This window comes from Cervus elaphus, chromosome 14 (assembly GCF_910594005.1).
Source record: "Cervus elaphus chromosome 14, mCerEla1.1, whole genome shotgun sequence".
NCBI classification, from domain to species: Eukaryota; Metazoa; Chordata; class Mammalia; order Artiodactyla; family Cervidae; genus Cervus; species Cervus elaphus.
Window position 1 is genome coordinate 14,899,357 of NC_057828.1, and position 25,620 is coordinate 14,924,976.

The 25,620-nt window shown below is 35.8% G+C and overlaps 2 protein-coding genes across 3 annotated transcripts in view; one reads left to right on the forward strand and one right to left on the reverse strand.

The window, feature by feature from the left end:
- The window catches only part of CDC73 (cell division cycle 73), a 98,223-nt gene that overhangs the window by 27,079 nt on the left and 45,524 nt on the right, over nucleotides 1-25,620 (reverse strand). Inside the window, exons 11-13 of the mRNA XM_043922986.1 lie at nucleotides 6,385-6,442; nucleotides 798-833; nucleotides 414-501 (exon numbers count right to left, since the gene is read on the reverse strand). Coding sequence (XP_043778921.1) covers nucleotides 414-501; nucleotides 798-833; nucleotides 6,385-6,442 — 182 coding nt within the window. The remainder of the gene's footprint in view (nucleotides 1-413; nucleotides 502-797; nucleotides 834-6,384; nucleotides 6,443-25,620) is intronic.
- On the forward strand, nucleotides 17,803-25,453 carry B3GALT2 (beta-1,3-galactosyltransferase 2). 2 transcript variants are annotated; one of them, XM_043922988.1, is made up of 3 exons: nucleotides 17,827-18,393; nucleotides 22,231-22,370; nucleotides 22,784-25,453. In XM_043922988.1, the coding sequence occupies exon 3, from the start codon at nucleotides 22,908-22,910 to the stop codon at nucleotides 24,174-24,176; it is 1,269 nt and encodes a 422-aa protein (XP_043778923.1). In that variant the 5' UTR covers nucleotides 17,827-18,393; nucleotides 22,231-22,370; nucleotides 22,784-22,907; the 3' UTR covers nucleotides 24,177-25,453. The 2 variants fall into 2 exon arrangements, with proteins under 2 accessions (XP_043778922.1, XP_043778923.1); XM_043922987.1 differs by lacking the exon at nucleotides 22,231-22,370 and having other exon boundaries at nucleotides 17,803-18,393.

The window sequence follows — 25,620 nt, forward strand, 5'->3', positions numbered from 1 at the left end:
TATAATTAAAAAAAAAAAAAAAAAACTACGGTCCCTCCTCCTCCCTCTAGGGTATACACATCTATTAATCTAAAGTATGTTTTACTTTTCTGGTTCTTTACTGGAACTTGGAAATGGGGAGAAGAAAACCTGAATTTGTTTTAGATCTCTAGCCAAAGCAAAATAATTCATGTTAAAAATTAAATGATAACCTGTCTCATTAAGACTTTAGTCAGAGTTTCTACAGTTTTCCCTAAAGGATTCAGATAGAATATATTCTGTTTTTGAAAATTATATTTGAGACTATCTGCAAAGCCAACAGCACTGAAATTGAACGTTTGTTTTCTCAAAATAAGAAATACTGAATCAGTAACTAGTAATTCTCAACAAAAGCTCCATGCCCTAGAAGAAGAGCAGTTTAGCAAACTACTTACTTCAGGTCCTGGAGAAGGTCCTTTGCATTAAGCATGGTTATTAAAGAGGTGGTAGCTGCAGGAATGATGATAATGGGTGTCCGAGATCCTATAAAGAAAGAATTTTCAAGGTATCAAATAGGTTATTAAAAAGAATTATAGTTACTCTAATTAAAAAGTAAAAGCCTGCAAATTTGTAATTTTCACTCTTTTGAACTAAAAGACATTTTAAGCAGCAGTGACATTCAGACTAGTTAATGATCAGGACAGCCTGAGCACGAACCACTCAGAATGGACACCAAACACAAACACCTGCTGCAACTGCATGGGAAGGCCATCAGCCCTGGCTTTGTAAGCAAGAGCTTACTTTTTAAAGCAAGTTTAGAGTCACATGCACAACCTTACCTTTCTTCTGATTTGGGGGAGGTCTGGCTTGAGAAACTGTAAGAAAGAAAAAAAAATACAAATATCTGAGTGTTATAAAAAATCACATTCTTATTTTCAAACTTACAAAGCAAGTAAGTCCAACAATATTTGTATTTACATATGACTCATTAAAAAATTTTTTAATGTACTGCAAGTTTCTTAAATAACATGAAGCTATTTCTCTGCTTCAGAAAATCACTATAATGCCTCAGCAGTTCAACAATCAGGAGCTATAAGCAAAGTGGATATACAGCATTGCTAGGCGCTTTGAATCTACATTCATAGATGTTAGGGTCCAGAAAAGGAGGCAAATAAATGATTTCTGAATTAATAGATTACTCTGTGATAAATATAAAAACACAGAGTACTACAAGAGGATGTAACACTGGGAGAAGGGCTGCGAGAGGGGAATGTAATTAATCTCTGTGGAGGAAAAACAAAGATGGTACCCCAGTAACTAAGACCTAAAATATAATATTTATCTTTATCTCTCTTTTCAAATTTTTTGGTTTGTTTTATTAGCAATGAGTCATGTGAAGGTCTTTTTTCTGGAACTGCCCATATTATCAATAATTTTGTATATTATAAAAACATGAATATTCATATCTCTTCATTATTTATATATGCAATGGACTTTATAATAAGTAAAAACATTTGTTGGCATAATAATGGTAACATCAGTCTAGTTCAAGATGAATGAATTTTAAGATAGTGCTGCATGTTCAATTTTCAGTATTTATTCATACAATAAATTTTTACTGACTGCCTTCTATGTGTCATGTGCTGTGCTAAAATTAATTTTTTAAATCACAAAAAATAAAAAGTCAACAATTTAAAATTCTAATTCAACATCAGTTCTTAGACATACCACTTCTAAAGGAAAGTACACACATCTTTGGAATATGTTCTATTTCAAAAGCAGTAAAATGCTACATTTTAACTAGTACTTTGTTCTCCTTTGAATAGCTATTTCATTGTGATAAAACATTATGGAGGCAGTAAAATGCTACATTTTAACTAGTACTTTGTACTCCTTTGTATAGCTATTCATTGTGATAAAACATTATGGAGGCAGTAAAATGTTACATTTTAACTAGTTCTTTGTACTCCTTTAGCTATTTGATTATGATAAAACATTATGGAGTCCAGAAGTATGATCTTGTAGCCACAAAAAGCAAAGATAAATACAAACACAAGTTCACATGCATATTTATCGAAGTGTTCTCATCTTTCTTTTTGCTGAGAAACAGATACTAAAACTTTCTTAAATTATTTTTAGAAACAGGACTCCTGGATACATCAACATGTAGAGCAAGACACTATCATCTGCAATATAATACAATCTCAATAAACACTTGGAATTTGACAGAGGGATAAAGGAAAGGTGGGATGGACAGACAGATGTACAAACTGGAGACAGGAGTGGCTAGGAGAATGAGTAAGGAGAACAGAGCAATCTTTGACTGAAATATCAGATATAATAGGAAAGCCCATAATGGACTCAGGAATATAAGGAAAGATTCACCAAAATCAAGGCTGAGAAGACCAAGTTAGAAAAAGACAAAATATAGAAGCTCAAAAGCTCACATGTTAAAAATAAACTTTAGATGTTTAGTAAAAAAAAAAAAAATAACAACTACAATTAAGGACCAAGGCAGGCACACAATGATGAATATGCTAAGGATGAGCTTGATCTAAAGGCAGGAGGAGGGAAGCGTGGAGTAACGCGGAGTCCATGAGGAGCATGAGGGAAAGCAAGAGCCTGGAGTCGGAGCTTGACTGTCTCCATTCTGCCACTTTCCAGACAATGACCACCCACCCACCCGCCACCCCGCAGCACACTGAGATGAACGCCGCTCAGCGCCAGCTGTCCTCAGCCATGAAACAGAGACAGTCATTTCTACATCTTGATTCTGTTGTAAGATTCATAAGAACAACAAGGCAAGTTAAGCTCTTCTCCAGATCCTGGGCATATTTACTGTTTACTGAACCTCTCGGCCATAGCTGACGCTAAACGTGCTGCAGCAGCCACGGCCACTGCCTTCAGCAACGCCGTAGCTGACCACTGGCACGCTGAGGACAGGCGATTACTGCTGCTGTGCTTGTTCCCAAACAGAGTTCTATCCTCTCCTGAAGTATTACTCAGAGCATACGTACAGGGCACTCTGCTAGGCTTTTATTTTTATAATGATAAATAAAACAAAAATAATCCCTGCCCTCAAAGACCGTTCAAGTAAAGGAGGGGAACCAGACCATAACAAAACAGGCAAATAAACACATAAAAACAAATTTGAATACACAATATTAAGGAACAAAATGAATGTACACTGATACTAAAGTGTCCTTTAGACAGAACGCTTAGAAAAAGTCTCTCAAAGGAAATGGCATTTCAGCTGAGATTTGAAGGATAAAAAGGAGCAAACTTGCAAAGAACAAGTGAAAGAACAGTCTAGATAAGAGGTAGGAATGTGGGCCAATGCCAAAGGCAGGAAGAAACTGTCGTGCTTATGGAACTGCAAATGTGCAGACAGGCAAAAAGGAAGGGTGCAGCAGGGCAGGAGGTTAAAAATATATGTCGGAGCCAATTCATGAAAGGCTTTCTAGGTGACGTTAAGCTTGTATTTAAATTCTGTTAGATAACCCTGTAACTTTTAAGCCAGAAAGTGACATAATTTGATTTTCACATTATACTTTCTGTAAGGGAAAAACAGTAATTTTAGTTAAGAGATCAAAGGGGGACAACCAAAAAAAAAAGGCGGGGGGAGTGGGACAACTGTGTAAGCAGCAAGCTCAGGATGATCACAATATTCTACAGCGGTGCCGCCCAAATTAAGTGTGGTTAAGGCAAGGGTAAACTTTCCAAGGCCGACTGAATAACATGCAATAAAAATGAACACTAGAACACTGGCCATGCACCTGGATGCTGTTAACAGTATTGCACTCTCAACTCCTATCTGTATCTTGTTAGGGACCAGAAATAAACATGTCAGGGACTAATACTTCAAGATGCACTAGTCTAGAGAAGTGCTGGCAGCTGAGACTTGAGTTGTGGCAGTGGAGATAAAGAGAGAATAGATAAATACAGAACACAGAAAAGGTAAATCTGACAAAACTCACTGGCATACTAGATGAGAAGAATAAGCAAATATGAAGAATAAAGAATAATTCAAGTTTTGGACTTAAGATACAGAGTTGATAGTGGTGTCATTTACTTGTGAAGAAGCAGGAGAATGTGAAGACTTCGTGGGGAAAATATCAAAGAAAAAAGGTTTTCAGCCAGTTTTAAGATAAAGTTTGGCACATCCAAACGTTAAACATTTTTAATATAAGACACCAGAGGTAAGAAGAACTGGTTCAAATGAATTCTTTTTAACGGCTGAGTAATATTCCATGGTGTATATGTACCACAGCTTCCTTATCCATTCATCTGTATTATCTATGGTGAAACAGGTCACCAGCCCAGGTGGGATGCATGAGACAAGTGCTCGGGCCTGGTGCACTGGGAAGACCCAGAGGAATCGGGTGGAGAGGGAGGTGGGAGGGGGGATCGGGATGGGGAATACGTGTAAATCTATTGCTGGTTCGTGTCAATGTATGACAAAACAAAAATACATGAGTCAAGACAAAGATGACAAACTGCTAAGACCCACTCAAGTCAGTCTTATTGACTAGTGAGTATTAAAACTTAAAATCTTTGCTTCTGGAATGATAGGTAGGGATTGTGGATCTATGGGGGTCAATTAGTGAGTGAAACGAGACCTCACATTGATGGGCATGAGAATATCTGTTATATTATGAGATATTCTCGGAGATTTATTTCAGTCATTTTAATCACCGATGCACCTTGGCAGAACTGAAAAAGAATGACAGATTAGGAGGTGGAAAGACCCACAGCTCCCTGCTTCCCACGTGACCTTCTCCAAGATTACAAACTAGCTGGGAGGACGCAGCCCCTTCCCTGCCCCTCCATTCCACGGCACACGCACACAAGCTGGTCCACGCGGGTGTCAGCACCGCCCCTACCCCCTTGTTTGCCATGTGATTTTGAGAAAATGTGAAATGGAGACAATTATTCATACACAGCAGAGAACAGCGTTAGCATCCTCAGGTGGTGACTTGCTCCTTTTTATACCATTTCTGAATTTCTCATGTGATCTTCTTTAGACTAACCATCCTTCCCATCCAAGGGAAAACAAAAAATTCTGCATCAATCATTCCACTGCCTCTACAATATTCCTCTCTTCCTTCCAAGCTGCATCCCTGGGGTCCATGTCAGCCTGACCATTCCTATTTCCCTGACTTTTTCTTCCTTCCTGTAAGGAGCTCCTTTAGCTCCTTCTTGTTTCTGGCACTGAGCACATGGAAGGCATTCAAATAATATTTAACTGGATTTAATTGCTCTTCCTTGTACTCGCATACCAGCTTTTGGCATGGTCCTGTCTACTGAAAAATAGTCCCATAGTTCCATCATCTGATATAAATTATATCCAGTGTGCTCCAAATTTAACAAAGATTTCAAACCAACCCTATGTCATTAAAAGAAATAAAGAAAATACTAGTTGTGTCAAGATCCAGGTGGATCCAAGACACAATCAAAGAGCCTACAACACCATCCCAATATAACCCCTCTTGACATCACGCTTTTTATGTGCTTCCAAAAATCTGAACACTTATAATTACATAATTTTAGAATTAGCCTATGTGTGAACATACTATGAATAAAAAGATATCCAAATCTGCACTACTGACACTAACAAATTGAAAAGGAAGATCAACCAGTTAAAATTCTTGACTGTGCCTTTTCAATTAATACCATTTTCCTAATAGCCACTTTTAACAGCACTGATACTAGACTATGCTAAACACGAAAATAAAATGAACAAATGAACAGTAAATCAAACCCAAAAGAGTGAAAATGAATATAGTGTCTGTATCTACATGCATTTATAAAGATCAATCTCTTTAGGTATCAGGAAAAGGAAAGAAAATATTTTTAAATTAACTTCAGGGAACTCCCTGGTGGTCCAGTGGTTAGGACCCTGTGGTCTTACTGCTGAGGGCCTGGGTTCAATCCCTGGTCAGGGAACTAACATCCCACAGGCTGTGCAGTGCAACCAAAAAAATCAAAAGATTAAATTAAAAAAATAATTTCAATATTAGCCTTGTTTATTAATACATATATTTTTTAAATTATAGAAACTAATATGCTCAATAATACAGATATCTGAAACCTAAACATCAAAGCTGCTTATCAATCTATTAAAATTACGGTTCTATGTTTCCATAGGAAAAGACAAACATCACATCCACCATACTATCATGGAACTCAAACAAGAAACTGATGAGAGAATGGGTATGTAATAAAGAGCTTTTTAAAACATTTTCCTAAAATCTTAAAAATATTTTCTTAAAAATTTTCTTTAACTCAACTATACCTATTTACTCAAGTAAATATGATACTAGTTTCGAAGTATTTTAAGTAAAATTTAATTCCTTCAAATCGTTACACAGTATCAGAAATGTCAGTCGTGATAACAGAAAAAAGCTAAAACTTTTCTGTTTTTACCTGGCCTTGGTACAGGTTGTGCTGCAGGAGTTTGCGTCTTCCGGGCGGATGCACCTTCCTTTAAAAGAATAAAAATGGATGTGTTAAAATTCCTTTGCACAATAAACACTTTTGTTTAATTACTGCAAAAAAAATTCCATGTCTATCTCTCCCTCAGTCATGGAACATGCTATGAGTTAAAACAAACAAGCACCTTACCATTTATGTTTCTGGTTGTGAGTTGGTAAGAGAAATCTTTAGTTGAAAATATACTTAAATTGTTACTATTCATTAGTTATTTTAAGTATGTAAGATTTTTCAAATATTCAATGATTTACTTAATTGCTGACAATTTTAATATTCTCAGAAATATCATTACCAGTTTTAAAATCAAGTCAATCTTTTTACCCTTAAAGAATCTCAAAATGAATAAGTAATACATAATCTCACATTAGAAAGATGTAAACAGTGTTACTTTGAGTGCATCTTTAAAAAACACAAATATTTAAAATTAAACATCTTTAAAATATTCAGGGAAAATAATCCATTTACAAACATGAGATTTGTTAAATTTAAGAGTGGTTGAAAATTTCTTAAAAGCTGAATAACAAATCTCAAGTAATTACAAATAATGTAATATATATAAGGAAACATGCTAAGGACTGAAGTACATCAATTATATACTCAAGAACAGACACCTCTGAAGTGCTTAACAGACTTCAAAAGTTGTCTATCTTTACTGCAATAGTTTCAATCATATTCACACTAAATTTTCTTTAAACATTAAAAATTAATGCTTTTAATTTTTATTAATTAAATAATAATAAATTATTTATTATATATATTTATATATTATTTATTATTAGTTATAGTTTATAAAAATTATTTATAAAAATAATAAAAAATTAAAACATTTTTCTTTATAGAAAGCTACAAGTGTAAATTTCAAAACAGCTAGTAATTCATGAAGATTTTATTCTAGCTGTACTTAAGTGAAGAAAATTTGATAAGTATCAGGAAAATTACACAAATCCATAATAAGAAAAACCACTACCACAACAACAGAAACATTTCTAAAGAAATCCTGCTAAACAATGTTCACTTTAATCATATTATATTTTCTTCATAATCTGAGATTTTACCATGGTAAAATGCACAGAGAATGCATTTCACTTGGAATACAATAGGATTCCTGGCATTCAGTTTAAAGGCTTTTTTAAAAAAAGGTTAAAATAGAGGACTCCCTGGCAGTCCTGTGGTTAAGACTCTGCTTCCAATGTAAGGAGCACAGGTTCCACCCCTGGGTGGGGGAACTAAGATTACAGAAGCCTCATGCATACCTTCCCCCTCCAAAAAGCTAAATTAAAAAAAAAAAGCAGCAGAGGCAACTAGCAAAAACTCTTTGGGGGAAAAAAGCCCTTGAGGACAGCGGACATCCTTTCCTAGTCTTTTCACTGTCATGCATTTAGTCACATACACTGGTGTGGCTGAGACTGAGTCACTTTGGGTGCTGGCTCCATGAATGTGTTAACTTTGGAAACATTTGTCAAGCTTACTGATGGTATGGTCATTATAATACAAGCAAATTATATTCAAGTAAAATTTAAATGTAAAGAAAGTGAGTCACTATTAATGTAGAGACCATATTCAACATTTAACTTCATTTAATGCACTGAAATTGTCTGATCTATATTTTTCTCTAAGTTCATGTTAGGGGACACAACTGCTTTTACTCATCTTTGTAAATCTAGTACCTACAACACAACAGATGCTCAACAAACGTTGGTCATATTGAACTTAGTTCTAGAATTCTAAAAATCAGAAGCCAAGGGATAATCACTAAATAGAAACTAACCAAAGAGATTTTAGCTTTCTCTCCCATGTTCCTTTATAAGGAGGAATCAACTAGATATTATATAATAACAAGATTAACTGTATTCCTTTTGAATTCTTACAAGTAAATACTGGGAATTCCCTGGTGCTCAGACAGTAAAGAATCCACCTGCAGTGTGGGAGACCTGGGTTCGATCCCTGGGTTGGGAAGATTCCCTGGAGGAGTGCATGACAACCCACTCCAGTATTCTTGCCTGGAGAACCCCCATGGAGAGGAGCCTGGCGGGCTACAGTCCCTGGGGTCACAGAGAGTTTGGACACAACTGAGCGACAAAGCACAGCACACACACGTAAACTGGGTCAGTTTAAGTACACAGAGAAGGAAGAAAAATGAAGAAAATGAGTCAGGAAGAACAATGAGCATGCACATATGCAGGCCTCCTTCTGTCTACATTTGACTAGAAGGCTGGCTAGTCCTGGGCTCAGTCTATAGAGAGTTCTCTGTGTTTTATAAATGGGAGTCAGCTAGTCATAAGCCTATAAGGAGTTAAGTCTAAAATTACAGATAATGGTGTCTCGTGACTCATGGAGAAAACCCATCTGCAGAATGATATAAAGAAGTTACCAGCATGCAAGAAGAGACATGGAATACAATATCCCTCATAACACCTATCTAGTTCCAGTGGCCTGTAAGACCTCTTCTCCCGCTAATCCTTGGAATCTTCTTGATTCCAAGAGCCACTAAAATCCCTCATCTCATTCTATGCAACCCACACACTTTTTTGTCTTACTTACTGGAGCAGAATCTGTTACCTGCAACCAGGAGAGTTTTATCTAATTTTGTCTTCTCAAATTCACTGAAAATTTTGAGTTGTCAGTCACTATAGTACAACTTTGCTTAATTTTGGATAAGTAAACACAAGTAAGTTCAAACGCACACACATATATAGCCATGCCACTTCAGTAGGCTGTGAGCTCCTTGAAATGAAAACAGAAAGACCTCTGCAAATCATATGGTTAGTTCACAGCCATTTCAAGGACTCCCTAACCAATACAAGAGCAGCTAAAAGCTCATGTTACTCTGATCTGCATTATTTTGTATGTCACTACATAAAGGACCTCAGAAACCACATAACCTAATTCCAGCACCTCTTAAAGATGAAGAAAGAGATGTAAAATAGCTTTTCGAAGGCTACAAAGAGGTCTATCTGGCATATGTTAAGAAACTGAAATAGAAGGAAAACAAAGAATAAAAGAAACAAAATGAAGAAATAATAATTGGCAGTAATATGGAGCAGACTGACAACTCTGTATTTTTAAAGATATTTGGACTGGGGGAAAAATGCTATTCAGCTGGGAGAAGAAAAGTATCAGCACAAAACAATTGAAAGAGCTGATGAGTTGTGCTAACTGGAGAGGAAAACCTGCTTTCTTTCAAAAAGTCAGAATCATTATAATTTCACCAAGACTGGAGGCATTCTGGAAAAGAAGTAACTGGCAAAAAGGGATGGGGGAAACTGACAGAATCGTTATCGGCAAAACATAACACAACCAAACAAGGTAACTGTTTACAATCCCTCCTTGCTTTCTTTTAGCAAGTGAAGAGAATCTAGAATCTTCTGGTATTGGGAGAAAGAATACTGGTATCTGCCGCTTAAACAAGTAGAAAATAACACCATAATACAAAATATTGTAAGAAAAAAATTTGTAACAAGTATCAGTATGAAAAATATACTATATTTAATTCTGAAAAATGCAGTTTACATAAAAATTAATAAGATACTGAAATTTCTTAATGACGAAAACATATAGACTATATATATACACACAGATTCTAGTTGATAGTCTACCTCTTTGACTACTGTATTTATGAGACAAAAAGTAACGTTTTTAAAAAGTAAATCAATATTAATTGTACACTTGCATGTTTTGTCTTTTTAAAAAGTAACTTATTCCCATGAAATCTGTATTTGATATTCAGAACTCACAAATATTAGGATTTCTTTTTTAAGCATCTGAATTTCTTAAGTTCCAGAATGAGTCTTTAAGAAAATCATTTTGGAAAAACTAGGTAAAAAAAGGAAACTGCAACCCTGAGCAAATCACAAAGAGGCTGAAAAGCACTAAAGGTTTCAGGAGCAAAAAACTTGATACAAATTTTAAGTACAACTTAATTTTTGTTTTTTAGACTAATCATAACCTGGAGTGCATGTATACAATGCTTGCTAACACAGAAAGCAGTTGACACATTTCTAAAACCCAGTACAGTGAACCTACACAGGCACACCTCAGAGATGTTGCTGGTTTGGCTCCACACGACTGCAACAAGCTAGTATCTCAATAAAGTGCGCCACACTTTTTTTTTTGTTTCCCAGTGCATATAAAAGTTATCTTCACACTATAATGTAGTCTACACAACTAATCAACTATCTCTGCAAAACTGCAGGATACAAAATCAAATCAAAAACATCCACAGCATCTCTATACACTACCAATCAGTAACTTAAAAAGGAAATTAGGAAAACAATTCCATTTGGAATAGCATTTAAAAATCAAATACTCAAGAATAAATTTAATCAAGAAGCTAAAAAAAAAAAAAACTGTACACTGAAAACTTTAGATTGATGCTGAAAGAAATTAAAGCCATAAACAAATGGAAAGACATCTATGTTCATGGACTGCTAAGACTAATAGCATTAAGATTTCAAAATTACCCAATGCAATCTATAGATGCAATGCAATCCCTTTCAAAATCCCAAAGGTGTTTTTGCAGAAAGAAAAACTTATCCTAGAACTGACGTGGAATTTCAAGCAGCCCCAAAGAACCAAACTAATTCTGAAAAAGAACAAAGTTGGAGGACTAAAACTTCCAGATTTTAAAACTTGTAGGTACAGTAATAAAAATACTGTAGCAGGGAAAGAAGGCAGATCCATAGACCAACGGAATAAGATAGCCCAGAAATAAACTTTCACGTACATGGCAAATTGATTTTTGACACAGGAGCTAAGACCATGAATTGGGAAAGGATAGTCTTCAACAAACAGTGCTAGGAAAACTGGATATGCACATGCAAAAGAATGAAGCTGGACCACTATCTTACATCATCTACAAAAACTATTAATAACTCAAAATGGATCAGAAGCCTAATTTTAGGAGATACAACTTTGAAAAAAAATTTAAAAACCTACAGATAAAAAATCAAAGAGTAAAAGCTTCATGACATTAGATTTGACATCAGTTTCACGGATATGTGAAAGTGAAAGTAGTACTAAAAGGTACAGGAAAACAGAAGAAAAGCAGATAAACTGGAATTAATCAAAATTAAAAGTTTTTATGCATTAAAGGACACTAACAACAGAGAAGTCAATCCAAAGAATGGGAGAAAAGATTTGATAAGGAATTAATATCCCTGGCATGTGGCTAAAACATTACTCTGGACATGTCTACAAGGATGCGTCTGGGTGAGACGAACGTTTGAATCTGTAGACCGAGTAAAGCAGATTGCCCTCCCACTGCAGATGAGTCTCGCCCAACCCACTGGAGAACTGACGACAACGAAGAGGCAGAGAAGAGGAGACTTCCCCTCTGGCTGGCTGCTTCAAGGAAGGACACTGGAGTTCTCCTGCCTCGGAGGCAGACTGGAGCGCTTACACCACTAGTCCTCCAGCTCTCCGTCCTTCGGACTCAGCCAAGAGCGCCGCGAGCCCGTCAGCTTCCCTGGGTCACCAGCTTGCCAACAGCAAATCCTGGAACTTTTCAGTCTTCCTAACCACATATGTCAATTCCTCACAATCTATCTATCTACCCTATTGACTTCTTTCTCTGGAGAACCCAGACAAATACAGCAATAAAAATTTTAGATCAAAAGAGAGTGAGATAGAACACAAAACTCTTTAAAGAGGCATTCTATCATATTGGGAAAACGTCAGGTTTTTAAAAATTATTTATCTGTAGATTAAAAAATTACATCCACATGAATGTAGTTCCTTAATCTACAGATAAATAATTTAGATAAAATGCTAATCAGAGCACTGCAACTAGAAACAAACCAAAGTACGTGTACCGACCTCCTTTAACATTGAAGTCCATGATAAACAATTCTTTCTCACTGAGGTTTAATAAAAGCTTTATTTTTCTCACTTAAAGTCAGGAGAATTGTTTTCATAATGGAAGAGGGACACAGGTAATGTAGAAGGTCCACAGGATCATTTGTGAATCTCATGGGTCCACGGACTAAAAACAAATACACTAATGTAACTAGAGACAGAGTAAACCAGTGCAAAAAAAAAAAACCTGACGTACACGTCTCGAGCTCTAGGTTCTAGCTCAATGTGGCTCTGCTACATTAAGAGCAAACCTTTGAGAAAAATCTCAGCCTCTCAGGGTCTTAGTTACCTTGCCTGTAAAATGAGGAAACTAGATTTTTAGATGACCTCAAAGGTCCAATTCTACTCTGAAATTCCATTATTCTAATGTAAGTAATACTTTTTCACTAGGAACAATGCCATTACAGTACAACCTGAAGGGTCCAATTAAATGACTACGTTTGAAGACATAATTCAACATGGGTTTCTTCAAACCTATACAGCTTATAATTTTGCTCTACAGCTTATAAATTTGCTCTTCTTTTCTTTCATGTGAATAAATAATACTCTGTTGCCCAGCTCTATCAAAGGTTACATGTTTGGAATTATATCAATATGATTGTTTTGGGAATCAAATAATTACAGCTACTGGCCCGTAAGATGTCTCAAACAATTTAGAGGTGCGGACCTATCGCACCTTCGCAACTCTATCAAACTCAACACATCCCCTTTAAGGATATTTTACACTGACCCCTCTAGCCATCTAAAATGAAATGCACAGGTAACATAACTAACCTATATAGGCAAAACTTTTACTGGAAACCAATGTCCTAGCAATAGACTTTGCATTCCAATTATGTTTTAGGTTCGTTTAATAATAAAAATGGTCTAACACAGCGGCCCCAACCTTCTGGCACCAGGGACTGGTTTCACGGAAGACAATTCTTCCACAGACCCGAGGAGGAGCAGTGTTCAGGATGACTCCAGCGCATTGCCTTTGTTGTGCACTTTCTGCTATTATTCCATCAGCTCCACCCCCGACCATCAAGCATTAGCTCCCAGAGACTGGGGACCCCCGGTCTCTCTCACACACACACACACGGACATTCGGAGGTCCTGCAGAACACACGACTAGTCTTTGCTGTTTTCAAAACCTGTCCCGACACACTACATTCCCTGGCCACATGCACTAAACACCCTTCATTTCTGTTGTCAGCCAAAAACACCTGCCCTTGTAAACTTCTAGAACGTGTCCTAGGAAAGCAGTAGCAAGCTCAATACCACCCAGCTCTAACCTCCAAGATTATTCTGTGTGCGCCAAAAAAACAACTGAAAGATTCTAGTTGATTTGTGCTGAAAAGAAAGAGCTGTGCTACTGAGAAACCAAAGCATATACAAGCAAAAAGGCATACTTTAATTGCACTGCATATACTGCACTTTTTTTTTTTAACAGATTGAAGGTTTATGACAACCCTATGTTGTCAGATCACAGTTAGCATTTTTTAATTAAAATATGTACGTTGTTTTTTAGACATAATACTACTATTGCACAAAATATACTGGGAACATAACTTTTCTATGCAGTGGGAAACAAAAAAGTTCCTGTGACTCACTTCAATTCAGTACTCACTTACTATAGTAGCCTGGAATTGAATCCCAAATATCTCTGAGGTATGCCTTTATTGTTACAGTACTTTCCAAATTACTGCTGATTTTAGATGCTTACTTTTTCTCTTAGGGTCATTAATGGTTTGTGTGAATTAAAATAGACAAATGTCAAAGAGACATTTAAATCTAGCTCCGCTTTCAAGTCAATAGAAATCTTAAACATATGAGTGAAAACTGAAGGCAAAATAGTAAGGCAGGCAAACACTGACACTTGTGGTCATTCTGAGATTGCTAATTTGCAATCAGCTAATTCCTGCTCTGTGAGTTCAAAGAAAAGTAAAACTGGTTTGTAAAACATCAATAAGGGTCAAAGGAAAATACAAAATTCTTAATAAACACATCCATTTCTTTTCAAAAAGGAAAACTACTAATAGTAAATAGTCAAAAATATGTCATCTGTCCAAATCTTTTTATGTAATGAAAAAGATGTCATTTGATTTTAAGTCAAAGCAGTCTCTAGATAAACTCCAAGTAAACATTGCCATGCAAAACTGCTGATTATCTCAATAAAACTGAAGGTGTTACCTAACTAATTTGGTATAAATGGAGTTTTTCAGTGTATTACGTTGGAAATTACATCTGCTCCAAAACATTAAGATTTTTCTCCAGCAGTGTAAAAAGATAGCTAGTTTTTCAGGTGAAATAAATGGCTTGCATTCAGGGGCCTACTAGCCAGACCAAAGCATAAACAGGAATGGAGACCAATGAAGGGAAAACTGATTCATGTCTCCCAAGGCTGTTTGCTCATCACCCACCCTGGTTGAAGTGCTATCTCCACATTCCTTTCTCCAGCCTTCTTTTTACCAAGGACATTTAGTTGAATTTATATAGATACATAATATAATTCATGAAATCATTTACCTTTCCTATTACATACTGAACAAATCTATACCTGATTGATCATGTAATAATCACTCAAAAACTATTAACAACATGAATAAAAAAATTATTATTTCTGTACCCATTTAAGACTTAAAAGAGTTAGGAGGCACAGCAAATTCTGTCTTTAAATTCTGGCTCCTTAAGGGATATTCTAGACATGCACGGGAATACCCTAATATGAACCTGGATAATTCTGGCCATGATGCATATAGTAATATTCACCAATTTTCCCACCAGGGATGTGCTATAAAATTAAAAAGCAGACCTATGCAAGTAAAAATTACAAGACATTTATAACTATAAAACTTAACAAAATAGCTGCCAGTTTGCTGAGTCTGATAAAGAAATCTGTCACATTTAGTGAGAAAGTTTAACCATAGAATTCAGATGTTAAAAGAAACTAGACTGAAGGAAGAGCTTCTACAAGCTTGCCTGTCATAAGACTTTTACAGCTTTTCTTGGCTGGAAACATGCAGGTTGCTAGAAAAATCACTGAAGGAACTTTTATCTCATGTCTGCTGTTGTTCTGTAAAGTTCCTAAGCTAGCTTAACGTAAACGTAAGAAACAGAATGCAGCTGCACCTGAAAGTTTAAAGTAAATTCTGATTTGGCACACAGGTATCCTCTCACGAGCTTTCAGAAGTCTCCTCTGCCATATGAACACTTGCTCAGTTGAGACAACAGTCTACTGGGATTTCAAGGGCTCCACCCAACTGCAGGGGCCACTAACCAGCAGGTTATCTACGGAGTTAATAGTCAAGATCCATAAGAAATTCAGTGGGGCAATCAAAAAGACAGCCAAAAATAACTGTTTTATCCTTCCTGGAGGAAGGGCAGGGGATGCATCTAAACCATCTTTGTATCTTTAACATTTATTAAGGTGTGCCTAATTGCAAATGCTGGCACACAGTAGTTGATCAGATACATATCTATTGATCGAGTAAATAAAACAAAAACACAAACATCTGAACATTTAAAACCATATCTCTGGGTATGCCGTGATGGTGTGCTCCGTCATGTCTGACTCTCTGAGACCCCATGGACTGCAGTCCATCAGGCTCCTCTGTCCATGGGATTTCCCAGGCAAAAATACTGGAGTGAGTTGCCATTTCCTTCTCCAGGGGATCTTTCCAACCCAGGGATTGAACCCACATCTCCTGAATGAACAGGCAGATTATTTACCACTGAGCCACCAGGGAAGCCCCATGCTGTGCTAGTGACAGGAAAAAATTCCCCCAGTTCTCCAGCAGGGCCACACAGCATAATGGTTGAGAACAACTTACATTTGCTTTAATTCCCAGCTGGACTCTTTCTTATCACTAATCATCTGATATTTGGGATAACTGTTTTATAACTCTAAACTCCGGTTCTTCATCTTTAAAATGGGTATTACAATAATAAAACCTTATCAGAAAAAAAGTTATTTATCTAACAGCTCAAGCAGGCTCGGCAGGCAACATGAATTGAGTCACTGCTGCTGCTAGCACAGTCAAATCCTACGTCAGGAATTATTGATACATAGTGACCTAGTAAGATCTACTTACACTTTTATAAAATAAGTCATTTTAAGCAGGCACTTAACCATCACTCTGCCACCTAAGTTTAATTAAAAACAAAGAGTAGCGAACATGTAATACATGTGGACTTAGGGACTAAATGCCAAGAAATCTGGGTTTTAGTTCTATCCTTCACACTTTACCAGGAAAAGCCAAAGCTCCAGGCCTTAGGTTTCCCATCTGTAAAATTCTTAATGTTCCGACTAACATTTCCAGGAAAATCACATACATCCCTTAAAAAAAAAAAAAAGTCTTAGGATTCCTAAAACTACAAAACACATTTCATCATTTACACTAAAAAATAAAATGAAAACAAAAAATTAAAAATATTAGAGAAAACATAAATCTATATTTGAAACAACATACATTAGTAGGGAAAATAGGTGGGACCAAAAATATATGACCACAAATATATGGCTTAAGTTTCAAAATGGTAAATTTCTATGAGTTAATGTCCCTAAAATCTGAGGAAAATCTAATAATTCAAGTTATTTTAATAAAGGACAATGCCCCCAGTACTTGAAGAAAAAAAGCAGCAAGGTGCCCAACAGACTAATCATACAAAGAAATATTTCAGAGTGAGTATCTAGTGTTTATGGAAAAGTTTGCTTGATGGCAAGTTACTAAACCATCCTGAAATATTAGGACAAATAAATATGATTAGTAAGATCTCACTACCCACCAAGAAGATCCTGTGCAACTATGCTTCATCTATTACATTATTTTGTTGAATTCCACCAAACAAGTAATTTTAAAGAAAAAGAAAAAATAAATGATGACATTACAAAGTGATTAAAAATAAAGTTTTGCTGCCTTCAAGAACACTAGAAACTGCACATATAAAAAGAAGTGGCTATATCAAATCATGTGTCAGTAAAACAATTCATGGCAGCTGATTTATATAAACTGCAGAAAATAATGGGGGGATGTCTAAGTTACTCATTAAAAATGGTCTATGAGTTGTAACTAAACATTAGTAAAACTAAAGTTAGAACAATTTGAGGAAAAAAAAAAACCCTCAAGGGAAGGAGTGCAATGAAAGGGTTAAATTACACCAAGTTACATACTAACGCTATACGGCGGGTAAAATCATGCAGGTAACATGAAAACCAACATCTTAACATTGAAAACATTTAGAAAATCTATGCTTGAATGTAAAGTTAAAAAAAAAAAGGGGGGGGGGAATAAGCTGAAAAAAATAAAATAACCATTCATTTCATAATCCTTCCATTTTTGTATTATTCACTTATCACTACACTTACATTGACTATAATAATTTAACACAAAGAAGCAAAATCTCTAAGCTTCTCCCTACCTTGGGTTTTTAATCAAAATGAATGCAAACAATCACGTGGGATTCAGCCAAGCAGTGACGTTAAATTCTGCTCTGTCAGAGAGAGCATCTGTCAAGCCCACATTTAAACTGCTGCCTGCCTGTGCAGCAGCTGAGGAACCGTGGATTTCATATTACAGACTAAAACCCCAGTGAAACTGCTCAAAATCCTTCTGCAGCTGCCAGGCAACGACGAGAGAGAGTTAAATCCTGCTCTTTTCCAATACAATCGGAGCACTCCATTCTAGCTCTGGCTGCTTTACGTTGCAGCTCAGGGTTCTTAGTAGAAATATGGATACTGAGAAGAGAATAGAGCACTGCATTGTCCGGCCAGGAAGACAGCAGATGTAAAAAGCTTCAATGCATCAACTGTCGGGAAGAGTCGACAGTGCTCCAAACAGAACGAACCACCACCACAGCTCTTTTGTTTAAAGAAAGAGAAAATGAAAGAAAGGAAAAACCTCAGAAGATTAGGACCCATATGAACAAGGAAGGGAACGCGAAGACAAGCAGACAGATGGACACTTTGGACACTGTGAAAAGCAATCGCAGGAGGCAGACTGTTGGGGGAGGTGTGCGTGTTTGATAGCATCTTTTTGCTGGAGCGATGGCGTGCCAAAAGTATCTTCAGTGGGCATAATCCTCGCCACATAAATGGCCTGACCAAGGAAGGTATGTCGTTATCTTGTGTGTGATACTCATTTAAATGTCTGTTACCTTTTTATAGCCCAGGAGGAACTAATCTCTAATAAACAAGTTCATACATTTCACTGTCCTTGAAACTATGAGAGGGTTTCTAAATATATGATTTTAAAATTTGTCACTGTTTAGAAGACAAGCTGTCACTGCTTTATTCAAGTAAATATGTAGCTTGCAGTAATTATGGATTACAGAAAAGGCAAATAGTAACAAGATGTGCTTAAAGGCTTCTCTGAAAAATGAAACTTAAAAAAAAAATCTGAAACCCGCTAAAGAAAACACAGCAATCCTCTATCAAATTAGGTCAAGTTGAATCCTTATCCAGTAAATTAAAGGGCTCTCCTTAAAATGGCTATCAAAGGAGTCAATGCAGTAAAATTACACTAAATGGTATAAAAAAATGATCCTAATATTAAGAGCTTTTTCAGTCCTTTTAAAGCAAAATCTTAATATAGAGCAGGTTTTAGTAACAAAATCTTCCCTCCTATGTCCATCTCCCTAAATAAAAATAACAAGCACAACCTCTGAAGACTATCAACAAATTTTAAGTACCACTGAACTGTAAGATACTAAAAGGAAAGCATTTGTACAGGATCACAGAAGGCAGTGTGTGTTTATGCACAGCACACTACCACAGGAGATTTACATGTCCACGAATACAACTTCAAACAAAGAAATATAAATACCTGCTAATATTACTAAAAGCAAGTCTTTACTTTAGGCAACAGACTGATTCTAAATGATCAAAATATAAGATTGGTTTTGGTGATCATTTTTAAAGTGAAACTCAAAAACATAATATGAAAATACTCTGATATAAAAATATCCATGTAACAGCAATACAAGGTCAAAAAATTAAACTTAAATGTAGCCACTGTGCCAGGCTATATAAATATGTAACAGTGAACTATTCGCACAGTATGTGTGTGCAAGGCAAAAATGAATCTAATAAACTATTTTAGTAACAATCCCAGAATAGCAGCTCATGGCTCAGGAACTCATGTATTTCTAAAAATTTTTACAGGTCCTCAAAGATTCCGATTTTTGCTAACTTCATAGCACAACTCATTATTTAATCATCACAAAAGGCAAACATTTTAAAGACATATGTAAGCATTTTATTCTAAAATTAAGATTAAACAAGTCTATCAGGCCTATTATTATTACAGTTCAACACCAACTCTCACTCACAGCATTTAGTCCATTAAAGAATGAAATCAGACGGTATTAAACAAACAAAAAACCTCAAGTCTCTTTTAGAGCCTTTATCTCTCAATGTTAAAGTCACCAATTAAACATTTGTATTAGCTATCTATCTCAAAATAGGAGTGCAGAGTTTTTTACTCAGGCACCCCTAAACTCTAGAACTGTTCCAACGGACTAAAAATATCAACACTTTTAAAAGCCAGATAATAAAAACAAAGCATGAGTGTGTGTGAGAGAGACAAAAAGGTAACATTTTACAGTAACATCCTCTCCATGAGCGTCAACCCATAAGATGTAAATACACATGAATAACTTGACAATATTATCATAAAAACCCATAAAAGATAAATCAAAGCTACTGCTACTGTGAAAATGTAAAAGTGCAAAGACTATTTAGAATATCAAAATATTTCAACTTTCTAGTTTTATTACCACTTCTTAAGAATTAATGTACAACAGGCAGTAAGTGGAAAAGAATTTTATCATTTAATAGGAGGAGGAATTGTTACTTTAACTGTACTTTCTAACAAAACAATTATGATAAATACCTGAAAAACTTTTTAATAAAGAAATTTTAAAGGCTAGATATATGTACTACATTTACCAATGGGAGAGTTGTGAAACAGGTATATACAGATTTCAAGTTTGAGCAGCTTAATATTTACAAACATACAAATATAATGAATTTAAATTAAGATGCATCTTCATTACATATTGCTACAAAATCACACAGGACCATAAACTATGGGTACTATGCCAGATTACAATATATAATAATTGGCTCTTTTCTGTAACACTGAAGTACTTTAGAAACATCACTTCAGGCATATTTTCATAAAAATACAATTTACTAATATATTTACCTGCATTCATTTTTCAGTTCTTTATTCATTCAAATATCTGACCTTCTAGTTATTACTTCTTAAACCATCAAATTTACACTCTTGAAAGATCTACATGATTAGACTTCAACCAGATTTCAAGCATTCTATGTCAACAGAAAGATGATAGATTTAATTTAGTTTTGGAATGTTTAAAATAGATTATCAAATAAATATTAAAAGCAAGCTTTGTTTCTTTTAAATTTACACACATAACCCTCGTAGCTACTGGCCTCTATGGGGTGGAGGAAGAATTATTACTATTTATCTAATATTTCATTTGAAAATAAAAGCTTAGTTTTCTCATCTCAACAGAATGACCAACTATAAGAAAAAAAGTGAGTTTCTAAACTAGAACACTCAGCTCTATTATTTTCAGCTGAGTTCACAACAGAACTGTTTTACTGGTACAGGGAAGTCTTGGTCTTCATCAGAGTAATGTGAAATTAAAATTCAAGTGAATAAATTCTAATAAATAACTAGATTCTATGTTTTTAAAACCTGAAAAATTAAAAAGAAAAAAAACACTGCTCCTATCTCACAAGATGATTAAATAATTTCTTATATCTGAGAAAAACGATAACTTCTAAAAGTACATTTCATATACTAGAAATTATCAAAAGCTGGTGCCTATACTATTATACTTTAGAAGTCCGTTCAAATTCCCACCTACTTGCTCCTCCTAGTGGCTGTTACTAGAATACTTTCATTCATACATGTGTCTAATACTTTCAACCAATATTTTCTAAATACTTCATTTTATATAAGTGAATGTTATTCTAGTTATTCAATTTTATGAGGACTTCCATGTAAATGCCATTATTTCCCCCAAATAATTAAATTTCATATCAAAGTATACTTGGTATTAACCATAAACTTCTTAGTATCACAAACTAAATAAACACATTCACACATATATATATAAAATTTCTAATAAACAAATGCTCTTACAATAAATTTTTAATTGACCAGTTTTCTCTTCCTTAAATAATTATCACAATAAAATGTTGAAAAAGTTAAAATTAAACATTAGTCCCCTTTTCAAAAAGTTTTTATTCTCTTTTAATAGAATTCAAGCTATAGCTCCTCACCTATCCTCTACCCCCACACCTTGATCCAGAAAAACTAAGAACTGAAAAAACATGAACAAATCTGTGCTATGCACTGAAAAACTTCTTCAAAGACCAGTTCTTAATACATGGCATCATGAGCCTCCCATATTGTCAGCTCATAATTTTTGTCTTCTAAATGTAGGGCTCTAAGTGTCAAGCAAGTCTAAGTGTCACTGAAGTCCTACAAATGTAATAAATTCGCCACATGCAAATTTAGAACACAGCATAACTCAAAAATCTTTTAAAATGCATTCTGTGAAATTTAAAATTTTAAACAACTGAGGATATAATAGTACCTAATGTCTATATTTTGAAAAACTCAGAAGACTGTTCAAAGCAGTCCTCTGCTAATTCTAATATGGAGATTCATACGTGACAGTGCTCTGTGACGGCCAGACAGATAATCAGTTGCTATATTTTAAAAATCAACCTTACGTCTAAGTAAAGACAATGATCTGAATGTCTCACATTTGAAGTGGAAGGTTAAAATGAGAAAAGGGTATTTGCAAATGTTCATAATTTATTACTGTCTTGCAATCTTGCGCTGAAGTTACTGAACCCTGAAAATTAATTTTGACAGGTGCATCTTCTCATTGACTTTCTCCACACAGGAGGGGCCAATGGAAACATGCCAAGCAGTGTACTGTGACTAACAGAACTCTGCCATAATCAACCTTGCACCGTCTGTCCCACAACTGATACATGACCATTTTACAAAAAAGGCCGCTGACTGTGCACCATACCACCAATGGTATGTCAAATCAATTTTAATTAATGCCAATACATGTTCCATCTGCTCTCAGGCCTCTTTACACGGCCTCTCCCAGGAATCCAGCAGTGTTTCTCTCCTCCATGCACACAACTTTCAGTCTTAACTTTAGTCAAAAGAACAAATGACCAGAGCTACTGAGATGATGAAACAAGTGGAAGAAAAATCCATCACCTCTTAAAAGTGCTCACTGCGCTCCAAAGTTGTATTTTTTAAAAAATTAATCCTGTTCTCAGGACATTAGGTTGCCAAGGGAAGACAAATTATAAACTTTGTTCCTGGGCGATCATATTTTCACAGCTTAAAAATTCCCATCTGCCCTAATTTTATTTGTCTCTTTAAAGCAGTTCTGTGGTATTTAGCATTTTGTAAACTTTTATGATTCATTTTTACAGAATGACTGCGAGGGAGACGACGTGACCGAATTAGAAAATGACTACCAAAGAACAGTATTGATTCAGGAGAAGGACACGTTCCCCAGCCACCAGTGTCTCTCATCCATTACTGGATATTTACAACATGCTTCAGTGGAGGAGGAGACACTGCTGCTTTGCAAAGATGAGCTGGAATGCCAAGAGGTCCCTGTTTCGGACCCATCTTATTGGTGTACTTTCTCTCGTGTTTCTTTTTGCTATGTTTCTGTTTTTCAATCATCATGACTGGCTGCCGGGCAGAGCTGGATTCAAAGAAAACCCTGTGACATACACTTTCCGTGGATTTCGTTCTACAAAAAGTGAGACAAACCACAGCTCTCTTCGGAACATCTGGAAAGAAACTGTCCCTCAGACCCTGAGGCCTCAAACAGCAACTGACCCCAACAACACGGATCTGTCAGTGCAAGGAGTTACAGGGCTGGAGAACACGCTTGGTGCCAACGGAAGCATTTACAATGAGAAAGGTACTGGACACCCAAATGGTTACCATTTCAAATACATCATCAATGAACCTGAAAAGTGCCAGGAGAAAAGCCCCTTTTTAATACTACTTATCGCTGCGGAACCTGGACAAACAGAAGCCAGACGAGCTATTCGGCAAACTTGGGGCAATGAGAGTCTAGCACCTGGTATTCAAATCACAAGGATTTTTCTTTTAGGCGTAAGTATTAAATCAAGTGGCTACCTTCAACGTGCAATATTGGAAGAAAGCAGACAGTACCACGATATTATCCAACAGGATTACTTAGATACATACTACAATCTGACCATTAAAACACTCATGGGCATGAACTGGGTTGCAACATACTGTCCGCGGATTCCTTATGTAATGAAAACTGACAGTGACATGTTTGTCAATACCGAGTATTTAATACATAAGTTATTGAAGCCAGACCTGCCTCCTAGACATAACTATTTTACTGGTTACCTAATGAGGGGATATGCACCCAATCGAAACAAAGACAGCAAGTGGTACATGCCACCAGACCTCTACCCTAGTGAACGCTATCCTGTCTTCTGTTCCGGGACTGGCTATGTTTTTTCTGGAGATCTGGCAGAGAAGGTGTTTAAAGCTTCTTTAAGCATCCGCCGCTTGCACTTGGAAGACGTGTATGTGGGGATCTGTCTCGCCAAGCTGAGAATCGATCCTGTGCCCCCTCCCAATGAGTTTGTGTTCAATCACTGGCGAGTTTCTTACTCAAGCTGTAAATACAGCCACCTAATTACCTCTCATCAGTTCCAGCCTAGTGAACTGATAAAATACTGGAACCATTTACAACAAAATAAGCACAACGCTTGTGCCAACGCAGCAAAAGAAAAGGCAGGCAGGTATCGCCACCGTAAACTACATTAGAAAAGACTTTTTTTTCCCCCAAAACGTGCAGCCTGTAAAATACTGCTCAACGCATGTGTAGCTAACATGATTGTGATTACATCCACAGGAGCAAGTTTTAGTTAGAACCCATCACATAAAGGAATCCAAAAACATTGTTTTTAATTTCTGAAGAAGGTAATTCTTAAAAATACATTATATAACAAAAAAGTATCCCAAAACAACCTATTAAAAAATCTACTTAAAAAATCCACATAGGGGGATTCTGTGTATTAACATGCAATAACAGGCATGCATACATCAATGGTTCGAATCTTACGTTAGGGGCCAAGAGGATGTATCTGCATGTTTTCCACGTAAATTTTAATTTAAGAAAATGGAGATGGTCAAAAGACTCTTCATTTTAGATTTAGTTTTCCATTTCAATATATGTAAATAAAACATTACTGTCAATTTTAAGCAAACTTTATAATTGTGCAAAGGACAAATTTTCTGACCTCTTCTAGAGTTCTAAAAACCATATTCCATGCAATAAGATTTAGTTGCGGTATTCCATAAACATAGTTATAAAGTTCAGAGGTTTCAGCAATGAAGTTCTCATCTAAGTATTCACTTTTTAAAAACAACTGAGATGTTCATTTTCTTTTATCAGTACTCACATTTATTGGGGGAAATTATTTTGACATGACGTGATAAAATGTGAAAAATTAATGTGTCTCAGGCTCAAGTTTTTATAAAAAAAAAAAATTAAATGTTCAAAACAGAAAGTTTGTTTCCTCGTTGGTGTTCAGGGCCAAGCTAGTACTTCACTGATTTCCTCAATCAGCCAGTTATTGCACTCTCAAGGAGCCTCACCACTTAACTTCAAGCATATCTGAAAAAAATCTATCCTTCTCCTCTAACTGAGGCAACCGTGATTACTTTTAGGCACAAACAGAATGCACTGTTGAAAACAGATAAAGGGTAAAGGGTGCAGCAGCAGTTTCATTCAATACATTTTAAGATGCATGTCTGCCAAACCACAACATATGGGAAGTTTATTTCCTGACAGCAGGTGTACACATGCCGATACTTCATCATTTTATGGCACCTTCTTCGTTCTCTGAGTGCCAAGTTTACAAACCTGCAGTTTTTAATTTGGTGGGTGACAAATATCCTGTTCCACCAATTAAAAACTTTCGGGGAGGGATGGGGGAAAAACTACAAATGTTTGATGAAACACTTGATTCTAGGATGAACAATGTATACAATGCACTTTTACCAAGTTTTTAATAAAAAGGGTAAACAAAAAACCTTCACTGAGTGTTATGGTCCAAATATTTCACAGAAATTTTGTTGGCTCCATTACAAATTTTAAAATCAAGAAATACTAACCCATTAATTTTAAAACAGTGCTTTCATTTCATACCAGTATATAAATCTCTCAATCTTGATTCAGTAAGGATGTTACTTATGCTAATTCTAA